Source organism: Alternaria postmessia (genome assembly GCF_024291825.1).
Source record: "Alternaria postmessia strain BMP 2775 chromosome Unknown scaffold_7, whole genome shotgun sequence".
Taxonomy (NCBI): domain Eukaryota; kingdom Fungi; phylum Ascomycota; class Dothideomycetes; order Pleosporales; family Pleosporaceae; genus Alternaria; species Alternaria postmessia.
In genome coordinates, this window is record NW_026260080.1 from 1 (window position 1) to 26,631 (window position 26,631).

Genomic DNA, 26,631 nt, shown 5'->3' on the forward strand with positions numbered 1-26,631 from the left:
TATAGCAGTTGAGACAGCAGCTCAAACGCTTCAGTCTATGTGTACGGAGTGGCAATTATAGCTACGTTAAGAAAATAAACACGTGTTTTGTGTGGGAGTGCTGAGATTTGTGAGTGATCAACATCCCCGGGTGATCAACATCCCGGTCAGCTAGCTTACCCTGCATTTCCCTGTTAGCTGTCCCCCTCCTTCCTCCTCACCACCACACCTCGTACCTCTGCCAAGGAGGAACCTTCCAAATCGCGGTTTCGTTGATACCGAGGGATTTAGTCCGCAAAAGAGATGCTCTGCACCAACTGCACAGCCACGATTGTGCTTGCATGGCGTGAATTGCAAACGATGCACGAGACCCACTCATGATGCACGTTACGGTCAGGCCACTGCTGTAAAGCCACTCACACTCAGCCACGGGGCGCAAATTGGGGCGCTCGTGCATGGCCATACGCAACCCCGGCTCTTGGCAGCCGTTTACGCAGCTGCTCATAGACATTGTGTAGGACGGGGAATTGCGTGGTTCGCCTGTTATGGCAATTTTGTGTAAACAACCACCACTTCCAAGCCGGCACTCGGCACAGTGTCATGAAAGAGTCAGCGGTAGACGGTAAGATGCAGGAGTGGAGATGGCTCTCAGTGATGCTGAGGCGTAGTACAAGCGGTGGATCTGGCCTACGTTGTGTTTGTCGGCTGGGCATATGGGTCACTCTTACTTCTATTCTGGCCGTGCGGTGACCCGTATTCGGCCTATGCTCTTTCCATAAAGCTCCTAGCTTTCTCCTCATACTGTGGACCTCTCATCGACCTCTTTCCTCACCTCGCTCAACTTTAAACTGTCCAGCTCCATACTACACTCTACATCAACTCTATCACCACTCAAAACCCTTCCAATATGACCTTCTACCACACTGCTGAAGACATCCGCATCGATGACGGCCACATCCTGAGGGCTCGTCTCCAGACCGCCGACGGCGAGTGGAACGATGCCGAGATCGACCTCAACAACCACATTGGTAACGACAACGGTATGAGAAACGTACAAAGTCTACACGACTCTTGCTGATCTGTAGGAGGTCATTTCTTCTGGGACGGTGAAAACTTCTCCCATTCGGCAGAGGATATCGAGTTCGCGCTTGAGGGAGACGGTGACGTCCCTGTCCTCCGCGCTACCCTCAGGGATGAGGAGGGCAACGGTGAGACTCGCGACATCAACTTGGGCGAACGCATCATCAACAACGATGGCAACTTCCATTACGGTACGTCATTATGAGCAGACTCTTCGCGAGCTTGTTGCTAACACATCTTACAGAGTAGGCATCTTCCTGCGATGAGCCTAGTACAAGTTCCTCGTGCCTCAATCAGATCCTATGACGGGTGTCAGTCTTACGATATGAGCTTCAGGTATCTTCGTGTACTCCCCAAATGAAATGAAATGAAATAATACGATGATTCCCCATGAACACTGCCATAGCCTACCTGCTATACTACCGTCACGGTATCCGACTGTCGCTCCGATACCTCGTGCTGTTTCTTATCTGGAGAGATCTCATTTTGTCTCGTTCATTCACTAGTTAAGCCTTTCATGCACTCCTCTCTCTACTAGCAATGTCCAACTGTTTCGAAAAATATCTCTACACAAGCTGTGCCCCTGCGCTGCACTGCTCATCAACTCCGAAGGCCGATTTGACTATTAACGTTTCTCAAAGTTGAGGCCACCAGATAATCAGCTAATCCCTCACACTAAACACCTCGCAATCAGCCACCGTCCAATACTTACTTCATTATTCCAAGACAACAATGGCTGATGAATCTACGACACCGTCTCTTGCACCCTGGCAGATTCACGACAGATTTGTCGATATCGTCCGCAGCGACGCCTGTCCAATTCTTGATCTGATTCCATCATACGATCGTTTTCGGTTTGACTTGAACCAGTCCGAAAACAACGTCGTCATGTATGTGGGCGAGTATGGCGATGGCGAGATCATAGCGCATCCCGACGGCTCGGTGACGAAGCGCATCATCCGAGACTCCAACATTCGCAAAGCAGGAACCATCATAAAAGTCATCAAGCCCATGGGCGGGCAGTTTAGAGCTGTCGCGCCGTTCAGCTGGAGCGACAGTTCACGACAGGGTATCGGTACGCCGATGAGCGCACCAACACATGCTCTGGTATTGATGTATATGCACATCTGGGTTCTGAAAACTGGGAAGAACAATGTTGATCTACCCATGCCGGGGTATCAAGGGTTGTATGACGCATTGGTTTTGGTCCGGAATGCGATAGAAACAGAGAACCTGTTGCCGGTTAGGCAGTGCAGAATTCTAGCGGAGGTACTAAGTGCTCATCAACCTGGTGGTGTCGTCGACAAGGATAAGTCAATTAAAGAGGGTGTGGAGATGGAGGAGGCTTGAGCTAACACGTTCATAGTGACTCAACAGATACGCCATATTTCGAGACTGTTGCGCAGGCAGAACAATTTGTAAGATGATCGATCTGAATTTGGAGAACAGGAGCTTTGAAGATTGTAATGATGTGTCGATGTCGAACCTTAAGTTCCTGACGGTCTTCACATTGCGCTTTTACACACTGGGAGTAGCGACAGCAGCCAACGAACACACTTGCTGATAGTCTTATCACTACCATTTTGTATTCCAGCAGACGCTACTTCTAAATTTTGATATTATGAAAGTTGTTCTCTCCGAATACAAAAGCGATTAGAACACTGTGAAAGCTCATCTGATGCACTGAGGGTAGTTCAAGGCGAAGAAAATGATTATAGGGATTGAAACATGCTACTAGACATATGAAACTGACTACCAGCACACATCACTCTGCCCTCTTGTATTGTCAACTTCGAAAAGCTTGTCACCATCTATAACCATTCGTCTTTCCAAATCCCTTGCCGTCGCTGCCCTTCGAGATCCTGTCTAGCTTGCGCTTCTTGCTTGTTGTTCGACAATGCGTCGTCCGGTCGTTGTAGCAAGCGTCGTCACTGACATCTCCAATGACACTGTCCACATCGTCTCCAATCACGCTGTGAGCACTGTCTCCAAGCACGCTGTCGCAAAAGCTGGCGACAGCTTCCATGGGTTTATCCTGGTTCTCAGAAAAATCGAAAGTTTGACTGATACCGGTTATGTTAACAAGAGCTTGTCGCTTCAGCTTGAGTCTGACAACGAGTGACTCGTTGTACCGGTGATCTCTGTTCGCAAAGTTCGTTGGTAGAGCGGCGCGATCTCCATCCTCCGGAATTGGGTTCATCACTAAAGCGGCGCTTGGAACCTTCCTCTTCGATGCCGTATCACATAATGCCATTGGAAGTTTGGATTGAGGAGCCTCCGTGGTCTCCAAAGTTCTGTCATGCTGGACTGCTTGCTTCGCCACCGGCACTCCAACGGTGGTGCTGATGTAGTCCAGGGCAGCCATAAGACACGCATCGAATCGCGGCCATCGTATAGCACAATCGCTTGATTCCGAGATGAGCCCATAGTAGAAGACAACTGCGCATAGCATACCGCGCCCGTCTTTGGCGCCCTCATCAAGTTCCTGCTGCAGAAAGCAGAACGGCGGTCGAAGTTGACAAGCTTTTCGTAGGAGCGATGATGCAGCGCGTGGATATAGCTGGGTCGTCATAGCACCTTTGGAATTGATCGGTACCTCATCGCGGAACACAATTGGTGGCTCGCCCCCGGTATGATCGTCGTAGATGTACGCCCATACAGTAACTGTTTTCCCATCACTCTGGTTCCGATATCCGAGAAAGACTCTCGATGCCCAACGACCGGAGAGAATCGAGTGATGAAATTCGAAAGTAGCATGTGAGAGAGCTTCATCCATGGCAACCAAGAGATCGCGCCGCTTCAGCAAAGCCCTCAATCTCTTGATATGACGCTGCGACCCGCGCGGCAGTGTACTCTGAGCTTCGTTTAAACTAGACATCAGTCCTTATCTGAGATGCCTTGTGGTGCTTTGATGATATTAAGGTTGTAGGTAGAGGCGATAGAATGGAGAATTGTATGAGTCAGTTCGATGTTGGCTGGTATAGGTGACGCAGAGATCAATTGTCCATTACACGCCCGAAGTTACGACGACAATCGTGTCATTCTTGATATTCACAACATTCATTTCACCATTCTTACATTACATAAGCTTACATAGCCTCTTCAAGCGACTCTAGCGACCAAACTCCAAATGGCAGTCAGGTTCCTCATGCTCCTGAGAGAAAAGAGGACTTGTAGTGTGCTATAGAAAGTGAACCCCTCCAGCTTTTAGGGAAGGTTCGCCAACTATGCCCCATAGCTTCCATTCGATGGCAATACGTCGAACATGTATGGTTGTACAAAGGGAGTGACTGCTGCGACGCTTCTCGTACTGGTTGGCCGTAGCCACTCGTTTTCACACGCTCCTTGTACCCAATCGATTCGCTAGTGAGGTCTTGATGAAACAACACGAACGGTTTTAAGCTGAGATGATCGGTATGGAACTTCTCGTTATCATCGTTTGTGGATATTTGACTCGTAGGTGCCCGTTATCACTTGGCATCACCAGGGCGAACCATAGTCTACATCTATTGGTCATGAGCTAGGCTATCATAGTCAATCCTGAAAAGCAGTGTGTACGTCCGGGAAAATTCTCAGCTACGCTATCCCACTTGATTCACCCGCCCTCTTCTGTGAAGCGCGCTAGTGTCACGCTAGTCGCGACCCCATCCACAAAGTGCAAACAATATGATCAACACACAACAAGACGCGACTTGTCAATTTGGAAGACTTTGAGATCGCCTGCGGAAAACTCATCGCCACTATGAGTAACAACGATGCTGCTCTTGAGGCGATTCGGGCTGCCTTGGGCGCCAGTGCCCCACTCCTCCAACATCTCCCGAGCGACAAGGTCAGGATTAAGTCCTTCGATGCCAAAAAGGGAGATCGCCCTAATACTATGCCAATTCGTATGCTCTTCGGCCAGATCAAAGAGGGACAAGACAAGGACAGCACTGTGTGGATATTGCTACAGCACAACCACTCTGCTGACCGCTCGCCCTGTCACTTCTTCAACATTTTCGATCGCTTCGACTCAATCGTGGGTCAGATCAATGTGGAGGATGCTGTACGGCGCACGAATCCAACGGCTCCTTTCAAATGTCTCAAGAAATCAGGCGACATAGATGGAGAGCAGCTGCGGGCAGTAACCAAATACTACTTCATCTCGAAAGAAGTGAATACTTCTTCTCCATGGACAGTTGGACCACAGTTCATGAAGTCGCTCAGGGCAGCATGTATATTGGCGAGAGAGTATGGAGTAAAGGTGGCTGCGAACCAGGAGAGGGAAAAGAGTCGAGAGGCAGCTGCCCAGAAAGAATGCGGGATCAAACTGAAGCTCGAGCCTCCGGCATCCAAGGCCTGTGTAGGAGAAGATAACGGTGTCTCGGTCAAGCTGGGTGAAGGATCAGCGAGTGTCACTTCATCCGTCACTAGAGTTGCTACTCCTCTCATCACCAAGGCTAGGAGGACTCCGCAGCCTCCGAAACCGCAACGCGCTCCCATAGCCTCCATGATACCCTCAACTCAAGAATCATCTGATTCATCTGACTTGTTCATTCCAGAGAATGACCATGTTCAGGCTGCTTTCGAGCCCCCCGTCAATAACACCCGAGTCAGAATTCCGGACATCTCCACAGTTCCAAAAGCCATGATAGGTCCATCATATCATATGCCTCCGCTTAATGCAACGGCCAATGTCTCTGATGCTCCAAATTTCAACAGATACTGCGATTTTCTCATCCGCTCAGATTTAGACGGGACGAATGATGACAGCGCAACCATGGACACTTCAAGGTCAACACCTGCGCACACAGAATCTGGAGAGGTACTTGCAAGTCTGATCAGGATACTTCGGGTGAAGGCGCATATACTAACAAGATAATAGACCGAGAAAAGCCCCAATTCCCAGTCGCCCGACAACTTCGTATCCGCTTACCGAAAGAATACTAAGGACAGAGACGCTATAAAGAACGAGATCAAGGCTGTTACGAGAGAGCAGAAGGCCGTACAGGAGGCAATGGAAGCTGAGTTGGCCGGTCTTGAGGATAGGAAACGAAAGCTGAAGGAAGTGCTTCGCTCGACCGGAGTGGCAAAGAAGCGTCTTCGGGAGTCACTCTCGGAGAAGGAACGCGGGCTGCTTGTTCTCGGAATGGAACTCGCAGAGAAAAGGTTGAAGCGGTTAAAGACAAATGCACAGTCAGAGGAAGGCACCAGTGGAGACGAGGACTAGGTTGCTTTGGAATTGTTCGAGCGTAAGATATTGAGATGCACTGTGCTAGTAGCCCTATCTTTGGACGTGCTTTATTGAAGGTCTTCCAGAATTTCGTGTAGTAGGAATTATGAACCAAAATGCTCAGTCCTATTAGGATCTAAATCACATAACAACAAACTCCTCAAAGCATCTGATGTGCTTTGTACAGTGGAACGACAATATAACCACGATGGAGTACTACGATTGGTATCATCCTTGTTGGGATGTCACTGCATCGCTCTTCTCCGCATTGTTTCCTATCGTTGTCCGCTTTCTCTCCACCGTGTCAGCAGCCCATCTGTCGAACCATTATAGCAAGACCTTTACTGGTATACATTCGCGCAAGTCCTCCACTGAAATACTATCGCGCATGCGCTCCAGATTAAGGGTATTCCGCGCTTCGAGTTTCGTAGTCATTTGCTCTCTCAACGCTTGCCTCTTTTTCTCAAACTTATCTTCGTGCCTTTTATTTAGTGCTGCTATAGCATGCTCTTGGTTGTCGAGCTCTGGGTGGAGCTCTGATTCGTACTTGATGTCTTGTTCCTCGATAATCGTTGTAAGCTCCTCAATCTTGCGATTGAGCACAAGCAGCTCTTGTTCAAGTTTCACTGCCTTAGCTTTCGATTCGAGATAGTGATCAATATTCAGTTTCGATAGAATATGAGGGACGGTCTGAAGTGAAGCCTGTTGAGAGGCTTCCGTGGGAGGTACTTGGGGCACCATGGCGGCACTACCTGCGACAGGGAGTTGGGAAATGGATACGGTGCGGCTAGCGGGCTGGACTCCATGATCGGGAAAGGTCTCGTTTTGCTCCAAGCTAGCTTCCATCGGTTCCCTTCTCATTAGCTAGATTGAAATCAGTCTGGGGATCGCCCTGAAGAGCTGGAAGCTCACTTACAGTGGTGGGCTGGGATTTGATACGATTGCGAGCAAGTACGTTACAAGGCTCTTTATCAGCCATGGGGAATGGTTAGTACCAGTTCTCTTCACAGCCGGATGACTGTGAACTGTATTCCAAAACCTGAGCGCGACGTGGAGATAGGTTGGAGGAAATCGTAGAATCGAGATGGTTTCAAACCTTTATATTAGTAGCCCCAGGTAGCGACTACCAGTAACTGTCGTGAGACATCGCTTGCATTGTCTCGTGGATGCGGGCGCCCGTCTTGGCAACATAGATGGTGTGTCCGAGACATGTAATGCAACTGCAGTAGAAGTATTGTAATGCTATGAGGTCGGTCTTGAGAACTCGGATAGCATATGTAAGCTATGTTTGAGGTCAGGACTAAGAGGGCATTAGTTGTGATATCAGTATCGATCAGGACACATGCAGGCGCGAGTAGGGTACGCACAATCACGTGAGTTCAGTGGTCCTGGGTACGGACAACGTACGGTGTAATCATGGTATCGGACCCTTGAGAAATTGGCATCCTGGATCTAGGAGAAGTAGCATCAGAAAATAGCGGCCACTGCGTCATGTGGCGTGGGGCTTACGGCAAGATTCCGCAGTGACGTGTCGCACTCGTCTCCCCGGAACAGAGTTTCATGTGCTGCTCACTACTTGGCCGACTCACTGTATCACATCGATGTCTTAGTAGAAGACACGTTGACTGGTTTGTCGTCCCGCCACAAATGAGAAGTGCTGTCGACATGCTATCATTAGAACCTAGCTGTCTTATAGTAGCTCCCCTACTCGTACATTTCCAAGTAACTCTGCATGCTCAGATTTGCCTAGCCCGACTTATTATTCTTAGTCTCGTACATGTTGGACCAAAAAAGCGTCTGTCTGACAGTACCGTTCGTAAGCGTTGTACCGTATACGTACATCTTTCAGAACTTATTCCATCCTCTGGCGCTTGGCCTCCATTCTTCGTCCTGCTTCGAAGCCGAAGTCAAGATGCTCGTCTTCGTCCAACTTAATCTGTAGCTTCCTCTTCTCCGCTCGCACGCGAGCCTTCTCTTCTTCCAGGTCTCCTTTGCGGTCATCGATCGCGTTCATATCCGCTTGAAGCTCTGCGACCTGATCAGCAATATTAGCACGCTTCATCTCCATGTCACCAATCCTTCCGTCGAGCTCTTCTTCCTGAGCCTTAAGTGCAATGTACTGATCCATCATGGTGTTTCGATCGATGTCGCCCAGATGGCCTTCACCTACTGATTGTTCAGACTCGAGATTGCTCTCATTGACTTGAGCTTCTTCCATATTCTCCTCAAGGGTATGCTCGGGAAGAGGAGGCGGAGCAGTCACAAGGAATGGCGAAGGTGGCTGTGAGTAGGAAGAAAAGCCGCCGGCCTTGTCCTCGATCGCGTTGCTTCGCCCTGGCTGTGTATGAGACTCTCGGTGCTTGGAGAACTGGGGTTGGTCAGGACTTGCGCTATGCCGGCGCTTACGACCCTCGACGCCACTCAGGCTCATAGCCCGAGACGAGCCGCGCGACAGCGCTCTTGATGACAGGCGTGACTGGACTGGAGAAAGCATCGAAGAAGCTGACGAAGAATGACCTGGGAAGGGAGCCTCTGAAGCTGCGCGCGAGGGCTCTTGAAAGCCGTGGGGTCGCGCAGGATCCATCCCATGATTACCGCCAGTAGTCATGATCGATGAACGCCGGCTTCCTGAATCTTGGCTCTTCAACTCATCGAACACTTCCTTGTAATGTTGGCATACGCGTACAAGACTATCTCGAAAAGGTGCGGACGATACTGGAAATTGGAGTTGCTTGTCGATACCTTTTTGAATGAAGAAATATTTGGCGACTGCCTCGACTGCTTGGTAACCTTGTGCATGCTTGAATACCTTTGATGCTTGTGCGACTTTCTGGATTGTACCTGGACGCACGCTCGCCTCGTGATTTGCAGCACCTTTGATAGTTTGAAAGGTCAACATACTCGCATAGTTGCTCCTTTGCTTATGATGAGAATTGAGGGTAAAATAGATCCAGAGCTGATCCTTGTTCTCGAGCATGTCGCCATACAGGAGTCGCTCGGGCGCTGCTTCGGGGATCTCATACTGGTGCTCAAAGGTGGCGCACCTATAAGGTAGGTATCTCAGGAGAGCCGCATCTTCTTCAAGGTCGCGCCAGAGCTTGTCGAGGGAAGGGTTGCTAGCGGGTCGAGGAGGCAGAGCTTCCATGGTCGTGAAGATTGAGCTAGATGTTCTTCGAGTCTCTATGCGGGGCAGAGTAGTTGAGAGTGTGGGTCGAGGAGAACGCAGGCGGTAGTGATCAGTTTTGAGATATTGCCACGTACCTGGCGATATACGCTAACCGTGATTTTGTTGCAGTGCGTACAGGTAAGAATTCACGTGACGAGAGGCTTCAATAGCTCCAGACATGGATGCCCTTGCACACCAAAAATGCTGCGGGTTAACGCTGGTATGCTCCAACAAGATCCATGATCATACTACAACAGTCGTGTATGGATACTACACCGCCATGTCAATCCGTATCTCTTTATCCGTTTCGTATCATATCGCTAATATGCGTTATCCCTTTCCGCCCACTGCTCCACCGGCGCCAGCTGAATTTCACCATACCCACTCTGCACCGGCATACCAGCCACCAACTCTATGCTGGTAGGTTTCACGGCCCCAGCCTCAAGTCCCCAAATACTTACAGCAATGTAGTTATCGCCGCGATAGTTCAATATACCCTCGGGTACCGGAAATCGTCGCTGTGGTCCGATACCGTTTGCGAACTTACCGAATTGATATCCGTTAACCCAGAGCTGGGCGCGCCACCCTCGACCTTGGCCATTGAACGCGTCGCCATTAAAGATGAAAGACAGGGGTATGTCCCAGCCGCCGGGTATATCGAGGCGAAGGGTAGTACTGTAAAAGCCGACGCCAGCGTGTGACAAACCAGTACCTGGACCGGCGCTATCGACCCAACTTGAAGTGGGTGCGGAGGGGAGATGGTAACCTTTTCGTTCGACCCAAAGAGCGCCTTCGTTGAGCGGGCCGCGCGACTTGTCCAAGTAGGCTTCACCCCCAAGATTACCTGTTATCTTCCACCTGATACCGTCATCAAGTCGCGACGCATTGGAAAGAGATGGGGTGTGGCCTGGGAAGCTGTATCCAATGATGCCACGCGGTGTCTTCATCTCGTTGTATCCAGCAAACCAGTTGCCATACTGCCCCATATGGTCGCTCAACACTGTCAATACATAGTGCTCGCCGCGATGCAATACGGGCATGTTTAGTGTCATGTTTGCGATGGCCGCATCCTTAGTTCCCGGCCACGATCCGATAAAGGTCTGGTTTACCCAGGCTGAGAAAGCGAACGCTGGTCCTCCGGAGACATTGAGATGAATCACATCCTCATTGCCTGTCGCGATGAAGTGGCCGCGAGTTATCAATGAGCCCGTATTGTACCCATATTCAGAGCCCCAGAGTACGGTTGGGGTGGTCAATGGCCAATACGTATTGTTGGTATCAGTGTGATCGGCAGCCGTCCACGTTGAATCGTCGTACGATGAGTCGAGTTCAGGTAGCGCATCCGTGTATCTCCAATCGAGAGCACTCAAGCTTGGCAGCTGGAGAGCAGGAGCTTGAAAATCTACAGTAGCCTTCAGGAAGCCATTTCTATCGAGCTTCGACTGGATCGAAACTCCGTTGAAGATGAGCCCCCCACTATGTGCATGGGCACCCCCAAGTACCTCAACGTCTGTTGTTGCATTGACGTCGCCAGAAAGATGAATATCTGCATCTGTCATCGTAGCATTACGAACAAGGTAGCCAGAACGAACGATAAGATCGCTGGATGGTGTCGCAACATGGGAGTAGCTACCTTCCGGTGACGTACTCACGGTCCAGTAATCGTATGCAGAATTGCGGTCAAGTATGAGGATGTACAAATTCGAACCGACGCGTACCGTGCGACGTTTTTCACTAGTGGTCCAGTGCAAGATGGTGTTGCCGTTGCGATTCGAGAACTTGACACCTGAGCCCTCCACTGCTGTTGCTCCACTGGTCTCAGCGACGGCCAACTCATGGGTTTCACCCATGCCTCCATACACAATAAGAACTGTTCTTTCTTGGTAGGTCTTCCATGTAAAGACTTCGGCGCTGGAGTAATGCAAGTTGAAGTCGCCTATGTTGTAGTCTGCGACATGGATCTTTGAGTCACGACCGTTGATAGACAGCTCCCCTCCAAGCTGCGGTACTGTAATGTTGCCCTGGCTGGTTTGAACTGTAAGCTTGTATGTCTCTGATGCGAGGGAATTGTATTTCGTTTGGCGTGCGACGTAAAACCTGGTCTTTTCGCCAATGAGCGGCGTCACCGTGATGGCCTCATTGGTCGCGTAGACTCCTGTCGTATTGTATCCAGGTACTGCTGAAGCTAGCGCGGGCGACGCTTGCACAAAGTGTGCAATCAGCTTGGCCTCGCTGTATTTCTCACGATGTACCTGACGTTCTTCCGTAATGACTGCACCGTAATCGTACGACATGTAGTTGCCAGCACCCGCCAAGTTGCCCCAGTTGGTGCCACCGAATGTCTACCAATGGTTAGTACGAAGAGATATCAAGAAGATGAAGAAGTCTTACCATGTACACGTTCGATATTGTAAGCCCTGCAGCGATGTTGTTCTTGTAAAATACGCGCTCAAACTCTTTTCCTGTGAAGAGGGCACAACGATCAAAACCGTCCTGTCCCCAGCCTTGATACGCCCCGCCTTGAAACTCTGGAATTGTGTATGGTGTATTTGCGCTCTGATTGAGATGTGTCTCCCTCCAGTTCGTGGGCAAAGCATCGTCGATCCAGTAAGTAGGATCAGTACAGTTCATGCCTAATGGATACGAGTCATGGCCGTAGATGTCAACCGGGGCATCTGTGCCAGGCGCGTTAACGCCATTAGGCCAAGCAACATTGTTGATGAAAGGTACCACAATGCCAAGGTCCCGAAATTGGCGCATCAGTGTGTTCATATAATCCGCGTCAGGAAATGTTACGTTGTTCGCACCCATGGAATACTCGTTCTCGGGCTGGAACAATATGACTGGGCCACCGTTGGTTATCTGTGCTTTCGCGATGATGGGTGTTATCGATTCGATATAGTTCTTGGAGGCTGCCTGATAGTCCTCATCTGGCGTCCGAAGATTACCGGAGATGCGCTGCAGCCATCCCGGAAAGCCACCTCCCGATACTTCGGCGTTGATGTATGGGCCGGGTCGCTGCCGAGTCAGTAGGATACACTCACAATGGAAGTGCTTGTCTTACAGCAATGAGATAGATTCCGGTTTTTTTCGCAGCCTCAAAGAAGGGAACCCAGTCAAAGATACCCTCAGCACGGAAGTCTCCCGGCTTGCCTTCATGAATAACCCACGCAGAGTAGAAAGAAATACCATTGTATCCCATGGCCTTGATTTTCTGGAAGACATCCAGCCAAAGGCTCGGAACAGGAAGGCTACCTACGTTAGGACCAATTCATAACGAACAATACTTGACTTACCGGAAGGGATGAAATTCGCCGCCCCAGAAAATGACACGCTCGCCGTGAACGAAGAGCGAATGCTCGTCCCACGTTACCTAGAGCTGCTATCAGATACATGAAAGCATGCCAGGATTTATAGAACCCACGATATCTTGCAGCGGTGCCCGCTCCTCCACGATCAGACTGCGTAAGTCTCCGTTTATTGCTCGTGCTGCCGCATAATGCACATAAACGGACGCGAGCGCAAGGCTCATGAGCCCGCGCAACATCTTCATTGTACTTGATCAAGCTCAAATGCAACGAAGAAAGAATCTAGATCTTGGATCAGGGAAGATTGGTCGTTGTAACCATGCCTACTGAATACTATAAGGTCGATCCTGAGATCGTCAAACGGCCGCTTGCCGTCTTTGGCGTGGCCGTTGTCCGTTTCCAATGGGGTTTAAGTCCATTTTCTTGCATACCTACGTCCCGCCATGTGCACGTTGACGCGACGACATCAGATGTTGGAGATGCAACTTAACGACGGAGAAATAGGTTCCAGTGCGGGGTAAGACAAATATTATTCCGGCAGCATCATAAACCAACTACAGCGAACTGTTTTACGATGTAATTGATGTGGTCTAAGCAGAAGATTGTTCAGGATGGGGAGAGATCAGGCACGAACGGGAAGAAGTGAAGGTGGCCAAGTCGCTTCTAGTTGATGCCGACGCGTTGAGAACGCGTGACGTCAGCGGAACGCGCTGCACCAATCTCGGGTCTAGCTTCCAAAATACCGAAGTCTACCCTAAAACCATTGCTCGTGGAATATTACTAATTGAACAAGACAGTGATCTCATGTAGTCAAAGGTATGTTGTCCATGATGGGTGTTGTTCTAACACATACGGGATCCTCCGTCTGCCTAGTAAAGTGAAACAACCTACGAAAGATTTCGTATTCTGCGGATCCTGCTCCCCCAATTCTTGGGCGAACCAATCTTAATGTATACATGGTACTCTACAGCTTCCTTGAGTACTGTACGGAGCATGCGATGATTCCCTGACCAGCATCTCAAATCTTTCTCATCGCGTAGTTTCCCAAAACCTCATCGAACTTTCAGCGCTTCTTCATCATCTCCCCGCCCAGCTTGTACGCTTCCATGGCACTCATGCCCTCCAATAACTGTTCTCGGCGAGCAGCAATCTTGATTAGCTTCTCTTCAATCACTCGATTCTTCTCTTCATCCTCCTGAAGTGTCTCGCCTATCTCTTGTAGGGCAAGCTTCGTCTCCGCTATCTCTGCTACTATCTTGCTCTGGGAATCTCGGAGTTCAACTTCTTCGTCTTGGAGTTTGGTGCGATCTTCGACCAACTGAGAAGCTGAAGCGCTGTAGGTCTGCTGAGGTGAGCTCCATCGTACGAGAATGTCAGCGTGCTTACTTACAGAAGCAGGTACCGTTGCAGGAGTGATCGGCTGGGCGGGCTCAAACGGATCCTCTGGAGCGTCACTGAGAACGCTATCCTCATCATCATCCACAAGCGTTGCTGATTGGGATCGCGACTGCGTGTCCGAGAGATTGGCTTTTGCCTCCGCCTCAAATTCGCGGCAAGCGGTCTTCAGCGCGTCGATAAGACTACGCGTGATGGGTATTGGTATTGCTAGGTCATATTGGCGTTCCTGTTCCGTCCACCTTGATATGATAATATTAAGGAAGTAGTACTTTGCCAGTGCTATATACTTGTTCTTCGAACCTCTCTTTGGTGTTTTGAAGGCACCGGCAATCGTGGTGATCGTAGCGCTGATGTTACTGTCGTCATGCCTGGTCTCAGGATCTAATGAGTGAAACTGCACCTCCGCATTTCCACCTTCTTTGTTTGGTGGGTATAGCAATATTCAGACATGTAGTAATTTCTTGGTGTACTTGTCGGTGATCTGACCAAACAGAAGCTTGAAAGGGACAGCGCGCTGGTCATGTGTCTGAGGTGCATATCTGATCTTTGAGTGCGGCGCGTAGTCAAGCAGGGCTTGGCCTTCGACGCCTAGCTCTTTGCGTAGCTGAGCCAGGTTTGCGATAGTGACAGTCATGGTGGAGGTCTCTGGCTGAGTGGTTGTGCGTCAGGATGTTGGTGTGATACTGTTTAAGATACTAATGATAAAGACCTGTGCGAGGGAACTATGATGAGATTGCGTCTAACTTCTGGCTGGTCGCGGTTGTGTTCTTATACTGCATGTGCTTTGTTTACGCGGCAGGAGTTGCGTGTGGACTTAGCCCCAAGAGTAGCAAGCGCTTGACTCAAACGCGCTAAGGATAGCGGTGGTGAAGAAGGAATGACGGATAAGTGCGCGCAAGACTTGAACACCATCAGCACACAATCTGTCGCGCATTTGTTGCAGGTATGGCAGAAATGCAGTTATGATATGATTTTCGAGAGGCTACGAATTCTAAATCTCGCACACATGATTGACTTGTCTTCAGCATGATTCTGTTGTCACATTCACTTGCAACATCCCTCCTCGCGAAGACGCCCTAGCCGCTACGCAGATCCACCTAGTGAAGGAGGCTCGCCAACGTCTTCAGTGTCATCCTTGTTGTTTTCACGGCGCTTCTTCTCTGCATGCTCCGCACCGATACTGGCATCCAAGAGGTATAATCGTCTAAGTCGGGCCTTGCTACTCTTGACGGCTTGAATTGCCTTCTCAATACGACCATTCATAACCCTCCTTTGCTCTCGAAGCAGAGAGGGCGATATGAAATCATTGTACGTCGAGCTTGGACGGCGATCGACAAACGAATTGGGAAATTGCAACGTTGACTTTGATATAGAACGCTCGTTGCGCTCCTTGGCAGCTCGTGGAGAAGATGACATTGAAGCTTGGAGTCTTTCCCAGTGTACTGGACGGTTGTATTTGACGGGCATTGGCTCGGATATTGCATAGCACGGCATTTTCGTGTGACTCCGATCCGTCTCTAACGAGTGTCGATCTAGGGAAGAAAGGCCGGCGTCGCTTGAATGTCGGGGGAAGCATTGTAGGCCATATGTGGCGACGAAATCTGTGTTTTTCTTCTCGAGATCGTGACGCATAAATCCATTAGAAGGTCGATTGATTTCATCGATCGTAAACTGGTGAGTTCCACTCGATCTATGTCGATCTGTCGATCTGGATTTGTCTGACATATTATTGCTTTGCAATTCTATCTCTTCAGATATTGCTTCCAAACCTGATGGCGCATTATCCCGCTGATTGAATGATTCACGAACAGTACCTCGATGGCGCCAGTTGTACGGTGGTGTTGGGGACAAAGTACCGCGTGTGTGGGATCTGGACGCTGTCTGGACATAGCCATCTCCCTCGTCATCGTTCCTTCGATAGTCCGGATTGTCAGCATCGTGGTAAGCAGTAGATGGCTCAAATTTTGGCGATCTATTCTCATCTTCTCCAAGCGGGTAGAGTCCCAGTACACTAGTTCCGTTATCACTCTTGGCTGGGTTGAGATTTGATGTGTCATCACTGTCTTCCCGATTTGGTCCAACCCTTGCTACGCCGGGTCGTTCCGCATAGCCTGGCGGACGCCGGCGGTCACGTTCCTTTCGACGCTTCGGAGGTGCTTTCGAATCATCGCTATACTCCGAAAACGAAGACTCCGGTGTGAGCAGATCTGGATCATAATGCTGGCACAAGCTGGTCAGATGCTGTACAAACGACTCGTTTACTGGGATGAAGTCATGTTGAAAGCCCTCCACTCTTGCCTCTACTGCCAGTAGGAAGTAGTATTTCACTACAGCATACAGCTCACCGTGTGTCATGGCTTGTTTGAAGGGAGGTTTCAGTGTAACCTCCTTCCTAAGTGAGCCCTCATCCCAGCTAACGTTCACGATGTTATGCCCACGTCCGTACTCTTCATCGCCCTCCATGGTGAACATGGGTCCTATGGAGCGATTTTTGTTTGGGCGCAGATATGCATATACAGGGTTTCCCCATCTCGTCAGAGATTTATCCGCAAAGGTACCGAGCAACAAGCGTATGTTCGCTATAGCCACTGGCTTACTGTGTTTTGAGAACTTCAGCTCACTTAGAAAGGGTAGCTTGGCAAGTAGACGTGCTGGAATGTGCTTTCGAAGAGCGGAAATTGCATGAGGGCCCGCCGAGATGCTTTCGATGTGAATGATAGGGTTAGTTTCTGGGGCAAACGAGTCGTCCGACCAAACTCCACTATCCGACTGTTGGTCATTTCCTCGGGTGGTCTGCGGTGTAGGAGTTTCCATCCGATCTTTGACAGCTGCTTGCATACCTGCACGGGTGACTGGGCCAGGTCCTACGTCTCGTGGTGGGATATCGATGTTGTCAAAATCTAGATCCCTGACGTCCGCTTGGAGATCAGAATCGTGGTAATCAGGCTCTTCATTCTGACGACTGTGGCGACGGGAGCCAGCTGCCATGTTCTCTGTAGAACTGGTAACGTGATATTGTCGTTCAGAGATTTACCGATGGGTGTGTTCCGGATGGGAGTCTTTGGCGCTCGATGGTTACTTGAAGCCTTCCTTTTCGGTCAGCAGGATAAGCTACAATGATGATGATGGCTTGACAGTTTCGGATTTGGGTATTCCAGCAACTATTCAAGGTATCCAGGCAGGTCAGTTGTGTGTTCCGTGAAAGGTTGAAATAACAACTTAGAAAAGCAAGAGTTTATACAAGAAGTGGAGATTCTTAAAAAGACCCGTGGAAGCCCTCTTCGGGTTCATTGTGCTGGAAGTGGCGAGAATCCTCATATACAAGGTCCGTTCTTTCCACTGGATAGGTCGTGCTTCGAGTTGCCTACAGATACGACCAGATCTGCAAGGTCCGCGTTACGCGCACGAGCCCGAGTTCCGGAATTGCCTAGGATCCACGCTGAGTTGCGAAACTCGCGGAAACTTGCTGAATTCTCTTGGCACGCCTCTTGGGGGTAACGCTGCCATCAATGGCAACCCATTTAGCAGCTTCAGCAAAGCGATCATTCGATGGATGACGAAGCTAACGAAAGTGGCAAAAGATCAGGACTCCAGGATTCGATGAGCGTATGGCCTTACTGCGGGAAACTTCTCTAGGATGTAGCGCGGCACCTTCTGCCTGATAGACACCCCTTCATGGTCGACAAACGAAAGACTTGAACCCTCATTAGGGCGGTTTGAGGGTGCGCTCTGGTATCTGTCTGGCAATATCGTGGAGCTTTCTTTGAATCCGCTGCGCCGGCCGGCATCCATACCATGGGGTCGCTAGGCGCTTCTACTGTAGATGTTCATGGTTCTGCTTCGAAAAACTGCCACGCTTCACGTGTTGAGATCGGTTTGGTACACCAGCATGCGGTTTCGACTACAAGGTAAACTCTTTCAGATATGAATGAGCATCGAAAAGCAATCGATAGCTTGAATCGTGACTAGAAACCCCATCTAGGGTGAAGAGAAGAACTGAGTAGATTGGCCTGTTCTCGCGGGCGTCCCTGGATGTTAAGCAGAGCCTTTCCATTTCAGGCACTAGCGCGATTCGGTAAGATCGCGACATCATTGATTCCGAGATTCGGCTTCGTCGCGTTCTCCTGCATACCTTGCGACATTCTCACCACGATGCGCGGAATATCATCTCCGCCTCCCGCCACCAATATCACCATCATGCACAAAAAGCCCGCAAATGGTTTTGATGATTCTGTTCGACGTGCCCCCTTCACGCAACTGAGCTGTCTCATCTCTCTAACATAGGAAATATAATCCGTATCGCAATGGACGAACACTGTAATTCCAGTTTGTATGTAGCATCTTCGATCGCCCAGAAGGCATTCACTGACTTACCGAAGGACATGTGATTATAGATAGACCGTGTCCATGCAGGTACAATCATTAAAGACATAAGCTACCCCCTACAACCTTCATTTGTACGATCCAACGCACCATGCCACACCGTAACGCGCCGAAGCGCACCGAACCAAACCGAATCACAATCAAGCTACTTCTGCGTGTAGTTTCTCCTCCTTTTCCATAGCCGCCGATGCCGCTGCGGGATCTTGCAGTGCATGCGGCACCAGCTGATCACCGAAGAGTTCGTCCATCTGTTCCAGAGTCTTGCCTTTAGTCTCCGGGTAGAAGAACCAATAGCAAAGGAAGGCGATAATGTTGAAGCAGAAGAAGACGTAGAAATACTTGAACTCTATGGAGCTTAATGCTTGCGGAGAGAACTGGGCGAAGATGAGGTTCACAACCCAGTTTGTGAATGTCGTAATGGCATTACCAAGGGCGCGGCACTCGATAGGGAAGATCTCTGCGGGGTAAACCCAGGATATAATACCGAGAGGTGTGTAGAAGAACGAAAAGAGGAAGTTCATGGCGACCATACTGCGCAGTTGTGGGCCGTTGTTGGGATCGAAGTACTGTCCCTGTACCGCGTTGATGAGCAGGGCTGTCGCTAGGCCAGCAGCTGATATGAGAAGGGGCTTTACACGTCCAACCTTGTCGACTAGCGCAAGCCCAATGGTACACCAGACGATCGAAAGCGCACCGCTGATACCAATGATCATGAGCGATTCTTGTGTCGATATTCCAAGGATCTCGTAGATACGTGGGCCGTAGTAGTTGATAACGTTGATTCCGGATAGAGGTCCAAAAGCTTGCACACCGCAACCGAGCAAGAGACGCTTACGCCATGAGGTCTTAGTGATGATCGAGGTCCAGCTAATGTTGCCCAGAGCCCGGTCCGCGATGATGACATCCCGAATCTCTCGGAATTCGAGGTCGATAGTCTCCGCGTCGTGGCCCCTACGGAGCTTGTTCAGCGAGGCCATAGCATCTTCATGGCGATCTTTCTCCATGAGCCATCGAGGTGATTCCTGGAGGAAGAAGATGCCAGCCAGCAAGACGAGGCCGGGGACGTTCTGGAACGCAAGCGGAAAGCGCCCTTACATGTATTAGGCCAAGCAGCACGTCGTGTACAAAGCGACTTACATGAAAATTGGGTGCTGTTGAAGGAGCAGCCATATCCGAGCCATTGGGCGACAAAGAAGCCCCAACTCAACATCCACTGTAGTAGACCCGAAAGGGTGCCACGATATTTTGCCTCCGAAAGCTCACCAGCATACATAGGAATGGTCGAAGTGAGCTGACCGACTGCGACTCCACCGATAAAGCGACCGACGATAAGCATGGCCATATTGACAGCGCCTGCTTGAAGGGAACTGCCCAATATAGAAATGACAGCCCCGACGAAAATAGTCCAGCGACGGCCTAGCATGTCCGCGAACAGCATATTGAAAATGGTTCCTGCAATCGCGCCACCCTGAAAGGCAGACACAATGCCACCAACGACATCGTCCGAAGGATCGCTGAAGTACTCTTTGAAGGTGTCGAGAGCGATGGTCGAGGTAATGATACCAGAGTCGTAACCGAAGAGGAAACCTGGGTACAAGTTAGTTACTGATCTCAGTAGCCTGCGACCTGCCACATGGATATCTTACCCCCGGTCGCTAGAAAGATAGCGGAGAAGACAGTGACTGCGAGACCCATCTTGAGTAACGATGTCAGATGCTGTGGAAAAGTGGATCTATCGCCATGCGAGACTACGCTTTATGTATCAAAGACAAGCATCGTCGCATGTTGTCTCCAATGCTATCCCGGGCTCTACTACTCCGAAGCCAGCATTGGCTGACACGTGCATGTCTCTAGCCGCGTATCAGGGAGACTCTTTGTCAGGGGCTGAAAAGCTTGTCATGCGCATCTTTAGTCAATTTTGCACGAAGAGATAGCGATGAACAGCAAGGGTTTGCTCTAAAAGTCCGGGGTCGGGATCGAGGTGCAGGCCAAGCGGCGATGCCTCTTGGTGGGGTCCCCGCGTTCGCCTCGGCAGCCTCTTCGGCACACATTTTACAGGTTGGATGCGCGATCTCCACTTCGGGACCACTTCGGAGCCAGATCTAGCTCAACGGTCGCATTAGATCTGCCAGACAGCGTTTGGTAGACGTCGCAGCGAATTCACCCGAGCCTCGCGACGATCTTATCACGAATAGTATTTTGACTGATGAACTGAAGCTGTAAATGACCGGTTGAGCCCTTCCACCATGAAAGCCACCAAATCTCCGCCTTCCCGATATCCCTATCCGCACTCGATTGTGTTTCGCTCACGGGGAGCAGTCTGAGTCCGCACGAAGCTGTTACCTCTTTACGATCAACCAACATGGTTCTGGAAATCACACGATGCGGCATACATGCTTTTCACGAAGTCCTTGGCATTGACACGGACATGATACGCTTCTTCTGGGTCCTGCATTCGGACCGCGGGGATAGTCAGCAAAAGGCGTATCGCATCGACGTTTCAATCCAGCAGTCATTTGAGACCCTGCTATGGGACTCTGGTAAAGTGGAAGGCGATAGGCAACGGAATGTGCTATGTGCACCCGAAGGAGGTTTTCACTCGGCGACTTTTCATTACTGGAGAGTCACGGTGTGGGATTCAGATGACCGGGCGACGACAAGCACAGTGAACGAATTCTTCACTGCATATCCAAGATCATCTGGGTTACTACCACCTTACAGCATGAACCAGACCTACATGCCACATACCAGCCTCATCTTTCGTACATGGTTTGAAGATGAACCAAACCGATGGAAAGGCGTTTGGATTGGCGACAACGGGGACAAGCCGCTGTACGTGCGCAAAGCGCTACGTCTTGATCGAGAACCGTCTCGTGCAATCGCCTTTGCCTCAGGTCTTGGTCATTGCAACTTCGTTTGCAATGGCAATCCCGCAGCGGCCAATGGCCACGTGCTGGATCCGGGCTGGACTAACTACCACCGCACCGTACAGTTCGTTGCATACGACTTGTCAAACATACTGACACAAGGGGAGAACGTAGTTGGCGCACACATCGGCAATGGCTTCTACGCTGGTGACCAAGGCGACGACCGTTTCTTCTGGCCGTGCTACGAAGATAACACATATGTCCGCTATGGGAATGAACTCTGCTTCTTCATGGAACTGCACCTCTTCTACGACGATGGCAGCCGGGAGACAATCACTACTGGACCAGACTGGAATATCCGGAAGAGCGCGACCACGCTGGCGAACATTTACTCTTCAGAAACCAAGGACTTACGTAACTACCCGGCAGGGTGGGATGCGCCAGGCTTTCAAGAAGACGAACAATGGAAGTCTGCGACGCCTGTGACAGGTCCAAGAGGAAAACTGAAGTATCAGAGTCAGCCACCCGTGGTGCTCCACGAGACATTCGAGCCACGATCGAAGAAGACTCTTGAGCCTGGCGTCGTCATGTTCGACTTCGGACAGAACATGACGACGATGGTGAAGATCCAGGTCAGCGGACCAGCTGGCTCAGAAGTCATTATCCGTTTCTCCGAGACCATTGGCGAGGATGGCAAGGTTCTCATGCCAGATCCACTGTTCAAGCAGTTTGAGACAGGCGTTTTCTGCAAATTTACTTTGGCTGGTACTGGGGTGGAGACCTGGGAGCCTGACTTCTGCTTCACAAGTGCACGATACATCCAAGTCGAAGGCGTATCACTCGAAGAAGCACAGGGACTACCGGTCGTACATCGGTTGGTTAGCAGACACGTATCGTCCGCTGCACGTCGTCTAGGCTACGTTAAGACGGATAAAGAAGATGTCAATCAGCTCATCGATATGTGTTGTTGGTCTTTCGTTAGTAACCTCTTCAGCTACCACACTGATTGTCCCCAGCTAGAGAAATTTGGATGGCTCGAAGTAACGCACCTTCTTGCGCCGGCCACCCAATATATTCGGGACATGGAGTCGCTCTACTCCAAGATCCTCGATGATATCTTCGATGCGCAGGAACCAAACGGTCTTTGCCCTACCATGGCACCCGAAATCAGATACATGTGTGGCCCTCTACACGACACAATCACCTGGGGAGGCGCCGTCGCATTACTTCCTGAGATATTGCGCTTCTACTACGACTCCACGCACGTGTTCGAGAAACTGTTCGACCCCTGTGTACGCTACATGGAGTATATCAAGACCAAAGAGCGGGACGGTGGGCTCATTGAACACGGCCTGGGTGACTGGGGACGCGACATAGCCTTTGGCAACAACCAGGCCAACATCGAAACTGCTGTATACTATCGCTGCCTCCGGAACATTCAACGCATGGCCCACGAGCTGAACAAGCCGGAAGCTGAAACGCGGTTCCGCGAATGGGCAGATCGCATATATCGCGTATACAACGAGCGACTTCTCATCACCGATAAGAAAGAGTATCCCTACGCCTTCTACACGTCTCGCGACGACCCCTCAAAACATGACCGCAACATGGTGGCCCAAGCCTTTGCACTTCAGTTCGACCTCGTGCCTACCTCCCACATCGCAGACGTACAGGCTGCCTTCCTAGCGGATTGCGCTTCCGCTGGCAACCGGATTCAAGCTGGCGAGATCGGTTTGAAGTACCTCTTTAATACACTCTCTGACCTGAACCGCCCAGACATCATCCTAGAGATGGCGCGACAAGAAGAGCATCCAAGTTACATGCGCTTTATCCGGAGGGGAGAAACGACACTGAATGAATTCTGGCAAGATAATTGTAGGAGTAAGTGCCATGACATGCTGGGAACGATATACGAGTGGTTCTACGAGGGTGTGTTGGGTGTCCAAGCGGAGACGGAGGCGTATAAAACGTGGAGGGTTAAGCCGCCGTTCGGAAGCGAGTTCGGGATGGTGGAGGGGAGTGTGGAGTGTCCGTATGGTAAGATCAAGGTCAAGTACGAGAAGACAAGTGGAGGTGGCAGCGAGGAAGCGAAGATGTGGCTTAATGTACCCACAAGCACAACAGCCTATCTGCTACTTCCCAGTGCGGACAGTAGCGCTGATCTAAGAAGACTCGGTCAAGGCGGGTACGAGGTACGGAAGAAGGGAACAAGGGTAACCCTAAAGCCGGGCAGTTATGAGTTGATGTTACATGCCTGAGCTTAAATTACTGAACCGTGGTAATGCTATAGATGGTACGAGATTGAATACTACAAATCTTATCAAACAGTAATTCATGGCAAATTGTAGAGACATGATAGCAAACACCCACTAGTGCAACACTAGAAATCCATCAACTACCAGAGCTGGCAAGTAGGTTCCTTAACCTTGCACTGGAAGCTCTCCCTGAACTCCCTTGAGTTCGCCATGGTGCCCAGAATGCGGGCCCACTTAGGTGCATGCGGGTCGGTGTAGATGCGGTTAATTGCGGTATCCTTGCGAGTCTTGCCACACCACCAGTTGCTGTAGCTGACGAAGAACATCTGCTCTTGAGAAAAGTGGTCCAAGCCAGGCAGGTTCTTGTTTGGTGTCTCAGCTGAGCGGCGCTTCCAAGCCTGGAAAGATGCTGACAGACCACCAGCGTCAGCAATGTTCTCACCAAGAGTAAGACGGCCGTTGACGTGCAGAGGCTTGTCGTCTGGTCCGGGGATGGTGAAGTTCGAGTACTGGTCGACAAAGCATTCGACCTTGTGCTTGAAGGCATCCACGGTTTCCTTGGACCACCAATCAGTGTAGTTGCCATTCTGGTCGTAATGGCGCCCGGTGCTATCGAAAGCGTGGCTAAGCTCGTGGCCAGCAACAGCACCGAAAGCGCCGTATGACATATAGGCGGGTACGTTGACATCGAAGACCGGGAATTGCATGATACCAGCAGGGAAGACGATCTCATTACCAGGAGGGTTGTAGTATGCGTTTACTGTTGGAACAGTCATGTCCCACTGGTCGCGATCGACGGGCTTTCCGAGTGCAGACCACTCTTCCTTGACAGCGAAGCGGCGCATCGCAAGGGCATTGGCAAAGAATGCATCTGATGATACATTGACAGTCTCGTAGTACTCCTCGAGTGTAGGCGGGTCCATAATGTCTGGGCTCTTCGTAGGGTATCCAATTTTCTGGACGATGTTGTGCACTTTCTCGACAGCCTTCTTTGTGGTATCCTTGTCCATCCAGTCTGCAGCATTCAGCTTCTTGGCGAACTCGGTCTTAATGTCTGTGATGATAGTGTCACCGAACTTCTTTGCGTCAGCCGAGAAGGCCTTCTCTACGAAAAATCGGCTCAGAATCCATCCTAGCCCATTGTCTACGTGGCTTACGCATGTGCGCCAGCGTTCAGGAGCGGAGTCCGGGTCCTTGCCTGAGAGGACGTTGACAAAGCGACGGTAGGGCTTGACAGCTTCCGCATCGACGTAAGAAGAGAAAGATTGAACCGCCTTCCATACAAAATAGCTTTGGAGAACATCTTTGGGCGTAGCTGCGAGTATTGCTGATAGATCCTTCAGGTAATGCGGGGTCATAACAATGATACGTTTGATGTCCGTACCGTGAGGCGCCTGGTCCGCGAGAAGCGCTTTCAGCTCGATTTCGGGAGCGATCGCAGCCGCTTCATCGATAGACATCGGATTGTAGTACTTCGTAACGTCTTCACGATCTTCTTCGCTAGGGGACGCAGCCGCAAGCTTCTTCTCAAGATCGATGATACCTTCAAACACGGCCTTGTCTTGCTCTGGGTACAGAGCGCTCAGTACTTCAACAGTCACACCACGGTACTTCTCGACAAGCTTGTCGTCTTCGTAACGCTCTTTGGAAGGTAGTCCGAAGTTCCAGGGCGCGCTAACAGACACGACGACGGTGTCTGGGTTGGTTTCGTCCGCACCAGTGCCAGCTGAGACGAGTCCAGTGACACCGTACTTGGCGAGAAGAAGGATGGCGTCCTTAATTGAGTGTGAGTCTGAAGTCACAGCAGGGTACACCTTTTTGATCTTCTCGAGAACATGCTTGAGAGGCTCGGCGCCAATACTCTTGATCTGATCTTCGTTAAGACAGGCATCGTATGCAGCCTTCATCTTGTCAAAGTTGACCTCATCCGCAGACTTGGCAACCGACATGAGCTGCATAGGCGAGAAGTAGGAATGCTATGAGGTATTAGTCCTGTTTCGTACATCAAGCAAGGATAGACTCACCTCAGAATCCTTTGGGTACGGTGCTTCAAGAATATGACGAAGCAGCATTTGTGAGTTTTCTGACATTATAGTCCCGGTAAAGGCATCACCCTGGTCGGCTCGCAGATCATGACGTTCTCTCCATCCGCCGCACACAAGTTCTTCGAAGTCATCGCACGGGTCAAGCTCTTTGTATTGAGGCGAGAGGTTGTAAAGAACCTCGGAAGCCGCATGGACACAGGCAGGAGTCATGCATAGTTCGCTCTCCTCTGGGTAGTTGCCGAGAGTCTCATCATCCACTTCACATCGGTTAGCTGCGACGTATGATTGAGAGAGCAATGTACATACATTGCGGAAGACCATAGAGTATGATCGAAGCCGCCGCAGCGATAGCGAACACCCTTCCCAACGCGTGACGTTTGGAGTAGCGTTGCACGTGGCCCGGCTGTACGGTGGCGGACGCGTCGGATGCGAGCAGTGGCGCCTTTTCAGCCATGGTGGAAAGCTGACAACGCTTGGTCAGAATGAACGCAATGGGGAAACAGTGGAAGTTTGTATGATGCCAGCCAGCTGAACACCGAGATGAACTGGTGATGGAGAGGAGGATTGAGGGAGGAAGCGGCGATGTAGGCAGCAGGTGGCTAGAAGTGGAGATCCGGGGTGCAGCTGACGCATGTTGACGCGGAAACGCTAAGCACGGGACCTTGCAGCTGTATGACTCGCGTATCTCTCCAACGTCATCTCAGATCACTCCATACTGCTCATCACAACACCAGAAGTCCATCACTTGCCATCTTGTACGCGCATCCAGCAATACGTCTTTATCTTCATACCGTACAACCGCGTTGCTGTATCATCCGAGATCCTCTAGGTGCAGCGCTGTGCACTTCTCGGCAACCACCGAATCGATGGCCTATGCGCTTGCGGCTCCGGTCCGGATTGCCTATCGGTGCGCACCCAGTTATCTAGCTCCGACTGCT

At 50.6% G+C, this 26,631-nt stretch overlaps 12 protein-coding genes across 12 annotated transcripts; 4 read left to right on the plus strand and 8 right to left on the minus strand.

The window, feature by feature from the left end:
• Positions 1-886: 886 nt before the first annotated feature.
• Positions 887-1,308, plus strand: J4E82_001758 (uncharacterized protein; the record flags this gene model as incomplete). The annotated part of the gene is made up of 3 exons (XM_051728066.1): positions 887-1,019; positions 1,068-1,250; positions 1,304-1,308. The coding sequence occupies 3 exons, from the start codon at positions 887-889 to the stop codon at positions 1,306-1,308; spliced, it is 321 nt and encodes a 106-aa protein (XP_051591948.1).
• A 483-nt stretch (positions 1,309-1,791) lies between these two features.
• J4E82_001759 (uncharacterized protein) lies at positions 1,792-2,409 on the plus strand (the record flags this gene model as incomplete). The annotated part of the gene is made up of 1 exon (XM_051728067.1): positions 1,792-2,409. The coding sequence occupies one exon, from the start codon at positions 1,792-1,794 to the stop codon at positions 2,407-2,409; it is 618 nt and encodes a 205-aa protein (XP_051591949.1).
• A 454-nt stretch (positions 2,410-2,863) lies between these two features.
• J4E82_001760 (uncharacterized protein) lies at positions 2,864-3,937 on the minus strand (the record flags this gene model as incomplete). Its single annotated transcript, XM_051728068.1, has 1 exon — positions 2,864-3,937. One exon carries the CDS (start codon positions 3,935-3,937, stop codon positions 2,864-2,866), a length of 1,074 nt encoding a protein of 357 aa, XP_051591950.1.
• Positions 3,938-4,801: 864 nt separating this feature from the next.
• On the plus strand, positions 4,802-6,268 carry J4E82_001761 (uncharacterized protein; the record flags this gene model as incomplete). Its single annotated transcript, XM_051728069.1, has 2 exons — positions 4,802-5,863; positions 5,924-6,268. 2 exons carry the CDS (start codon positions 4,802-4,804, stop codon positions 6,266-6,268), a joined length of 1,407 nt encoding a protein of 468 aa, XP_051591951.1.
• Positions 6,269-6,598: 330 nt separating this feature from the next.
• Positions 6,599-7,250, minus strand: J4E82_001762 (uncharacterized protein; the record flags this gene model as incomplete). Its single annotated transcript, XM_051728070.1, has 2 exons — positions 6,599-7,135; positions 7,188-7,250. 2 exons carry the CDS (start codon positions 7,248-7,250, stop codon positions 6,599-6,601), a joined length of 600 nt encoding a protein of 199 aa, XP_051591952.1.
• An 873-nt stretch (positions 7,251-8,123) lies between these two features.
• J4E82_001763 (uncharacterized protein) lies at positions 8,124-9,416 on the minus strand (the record flags this gene model as incomplete). The annotated part of the gene is made up of 1 exon (XM_051728071.1): positions 8,124-9,416. One exon carries the CDS (start codon positions 9,414-9,416, stop codon positions 8,124-8,126), a length of 1,293 nt encoding a protein of 430 aa, XP_051591953.1.
• Positions 9,417-9,757: 341 nt separating this feature from the next.
• Positions 9,758-12,984, minus strand: J4E82_001764 (uncharacterized protein; the record flags this gene model as incomplete). Its single annotated transcript, XM_051728072.1, has 5 exons — positions 9,758-11,779; positions 11,829-12,455; positions 12,502-12,688; positions 12,734-12,810; positions 12,862-12,984. The coding sequence occupies 5 exons, from the start codon at positions 12,982-12,984 to the stop codon at positions 9,758-9,760; spliced, it is 3,036 nt and encodes a 1,011-aa protein (XP_051591954.1).
• An 824-nt stretch (positions 12,985-13,808) lies between these two features.
• Positions 13,809-14,777, minus strand: J4E82_001765 (uncharacterized protein; the record flags this gene model as incomplete). The annotated part of the gene is made up of 3 exons (XM_051728073.1): positions 13,809-14,087; positions 14,136-14,537; positions 14,592-14,777. 3 exons carry the CDS (start codon positions 14,775-14,777, stop codon positions 13,809-13,811), a joined length of 867 nt encoding a protein of 288 aa, XP_051591955.1.
• Positions 14,778-15,226: 449 nt separating this feature from the next.
• Positions 15,227-17,131, minus strand: J4E82_001766 (uncharacterized protein; the record flags this gene model as incomplete). The annotated part of the gene is made up of 1 exon (XM_051728074.1): positions 15,227-17,131. One exon carries the CDS (start codon positions 17,129-17,131, stop codon positions 15,227-15,229), a length of 1,905 nt encoding a protein of 634 aa, XP_051591956.1.
• A 1,535-nt stretch (positions 17,132-18,666) lies between these two features.
• Positions 18,667-20,221, minus strand: J4E82_001767 (uncharacterized protein; the record flags this gene model as incomplete). The annotated part of the gene is made up of 3 exons (XM_051728075.1): positions 18,667-19,616; positions 19,664-20,113; positions 20,173-20,221. The coding sequence occupies 3 exons, from the start codon at positions 20,219-20,221 to the stop codon at positions 18,667-18,669; spliced, it is 1,449 nt and encodes a 482-aa protein (XP_051591957.1).
• A 667-nt stretch (positions 20,222-20,888) lies between these two features.
• J4E82_001768 (uncharacterized protein) lies at positions 20,889-23,651 on the plus strand (the record flags this gene model as incomplete). The annotated part of the gene is made up of 1 exon (XM_051728076.1): positions 20,889-23,651. One exon carries the CDS (start codon positions 20,889-20,891, stop codon positions 23,649-23,651), a length of 2,763 nt encoding a protein of 920 aa, XP_051591958.1.
• A 137-nt stretch (positions 23,652-23,788) lies between these two features.
• On the minus strand, positions 23,789-26,147 carry J4E82_001769 (uncharacterized protein; the record flags this gene model as incomplete). Its single annotated transcript, XM_051728077.1, has 3 exons — positions 23,789-25,624; positions 25,673-25,950; positions 26,000-26,147. The coding sequence occupies 3 exons, from the start codon at positions 26,145-26,147 to the stop codon at positions 23,789-23,791; spliced, it is 2,262 nt and encodes a 753-aa protein (XP_051591959.1).
• Between the last annotated feature and the right edge of the window lie 484 nt (positions 26,148-26,631).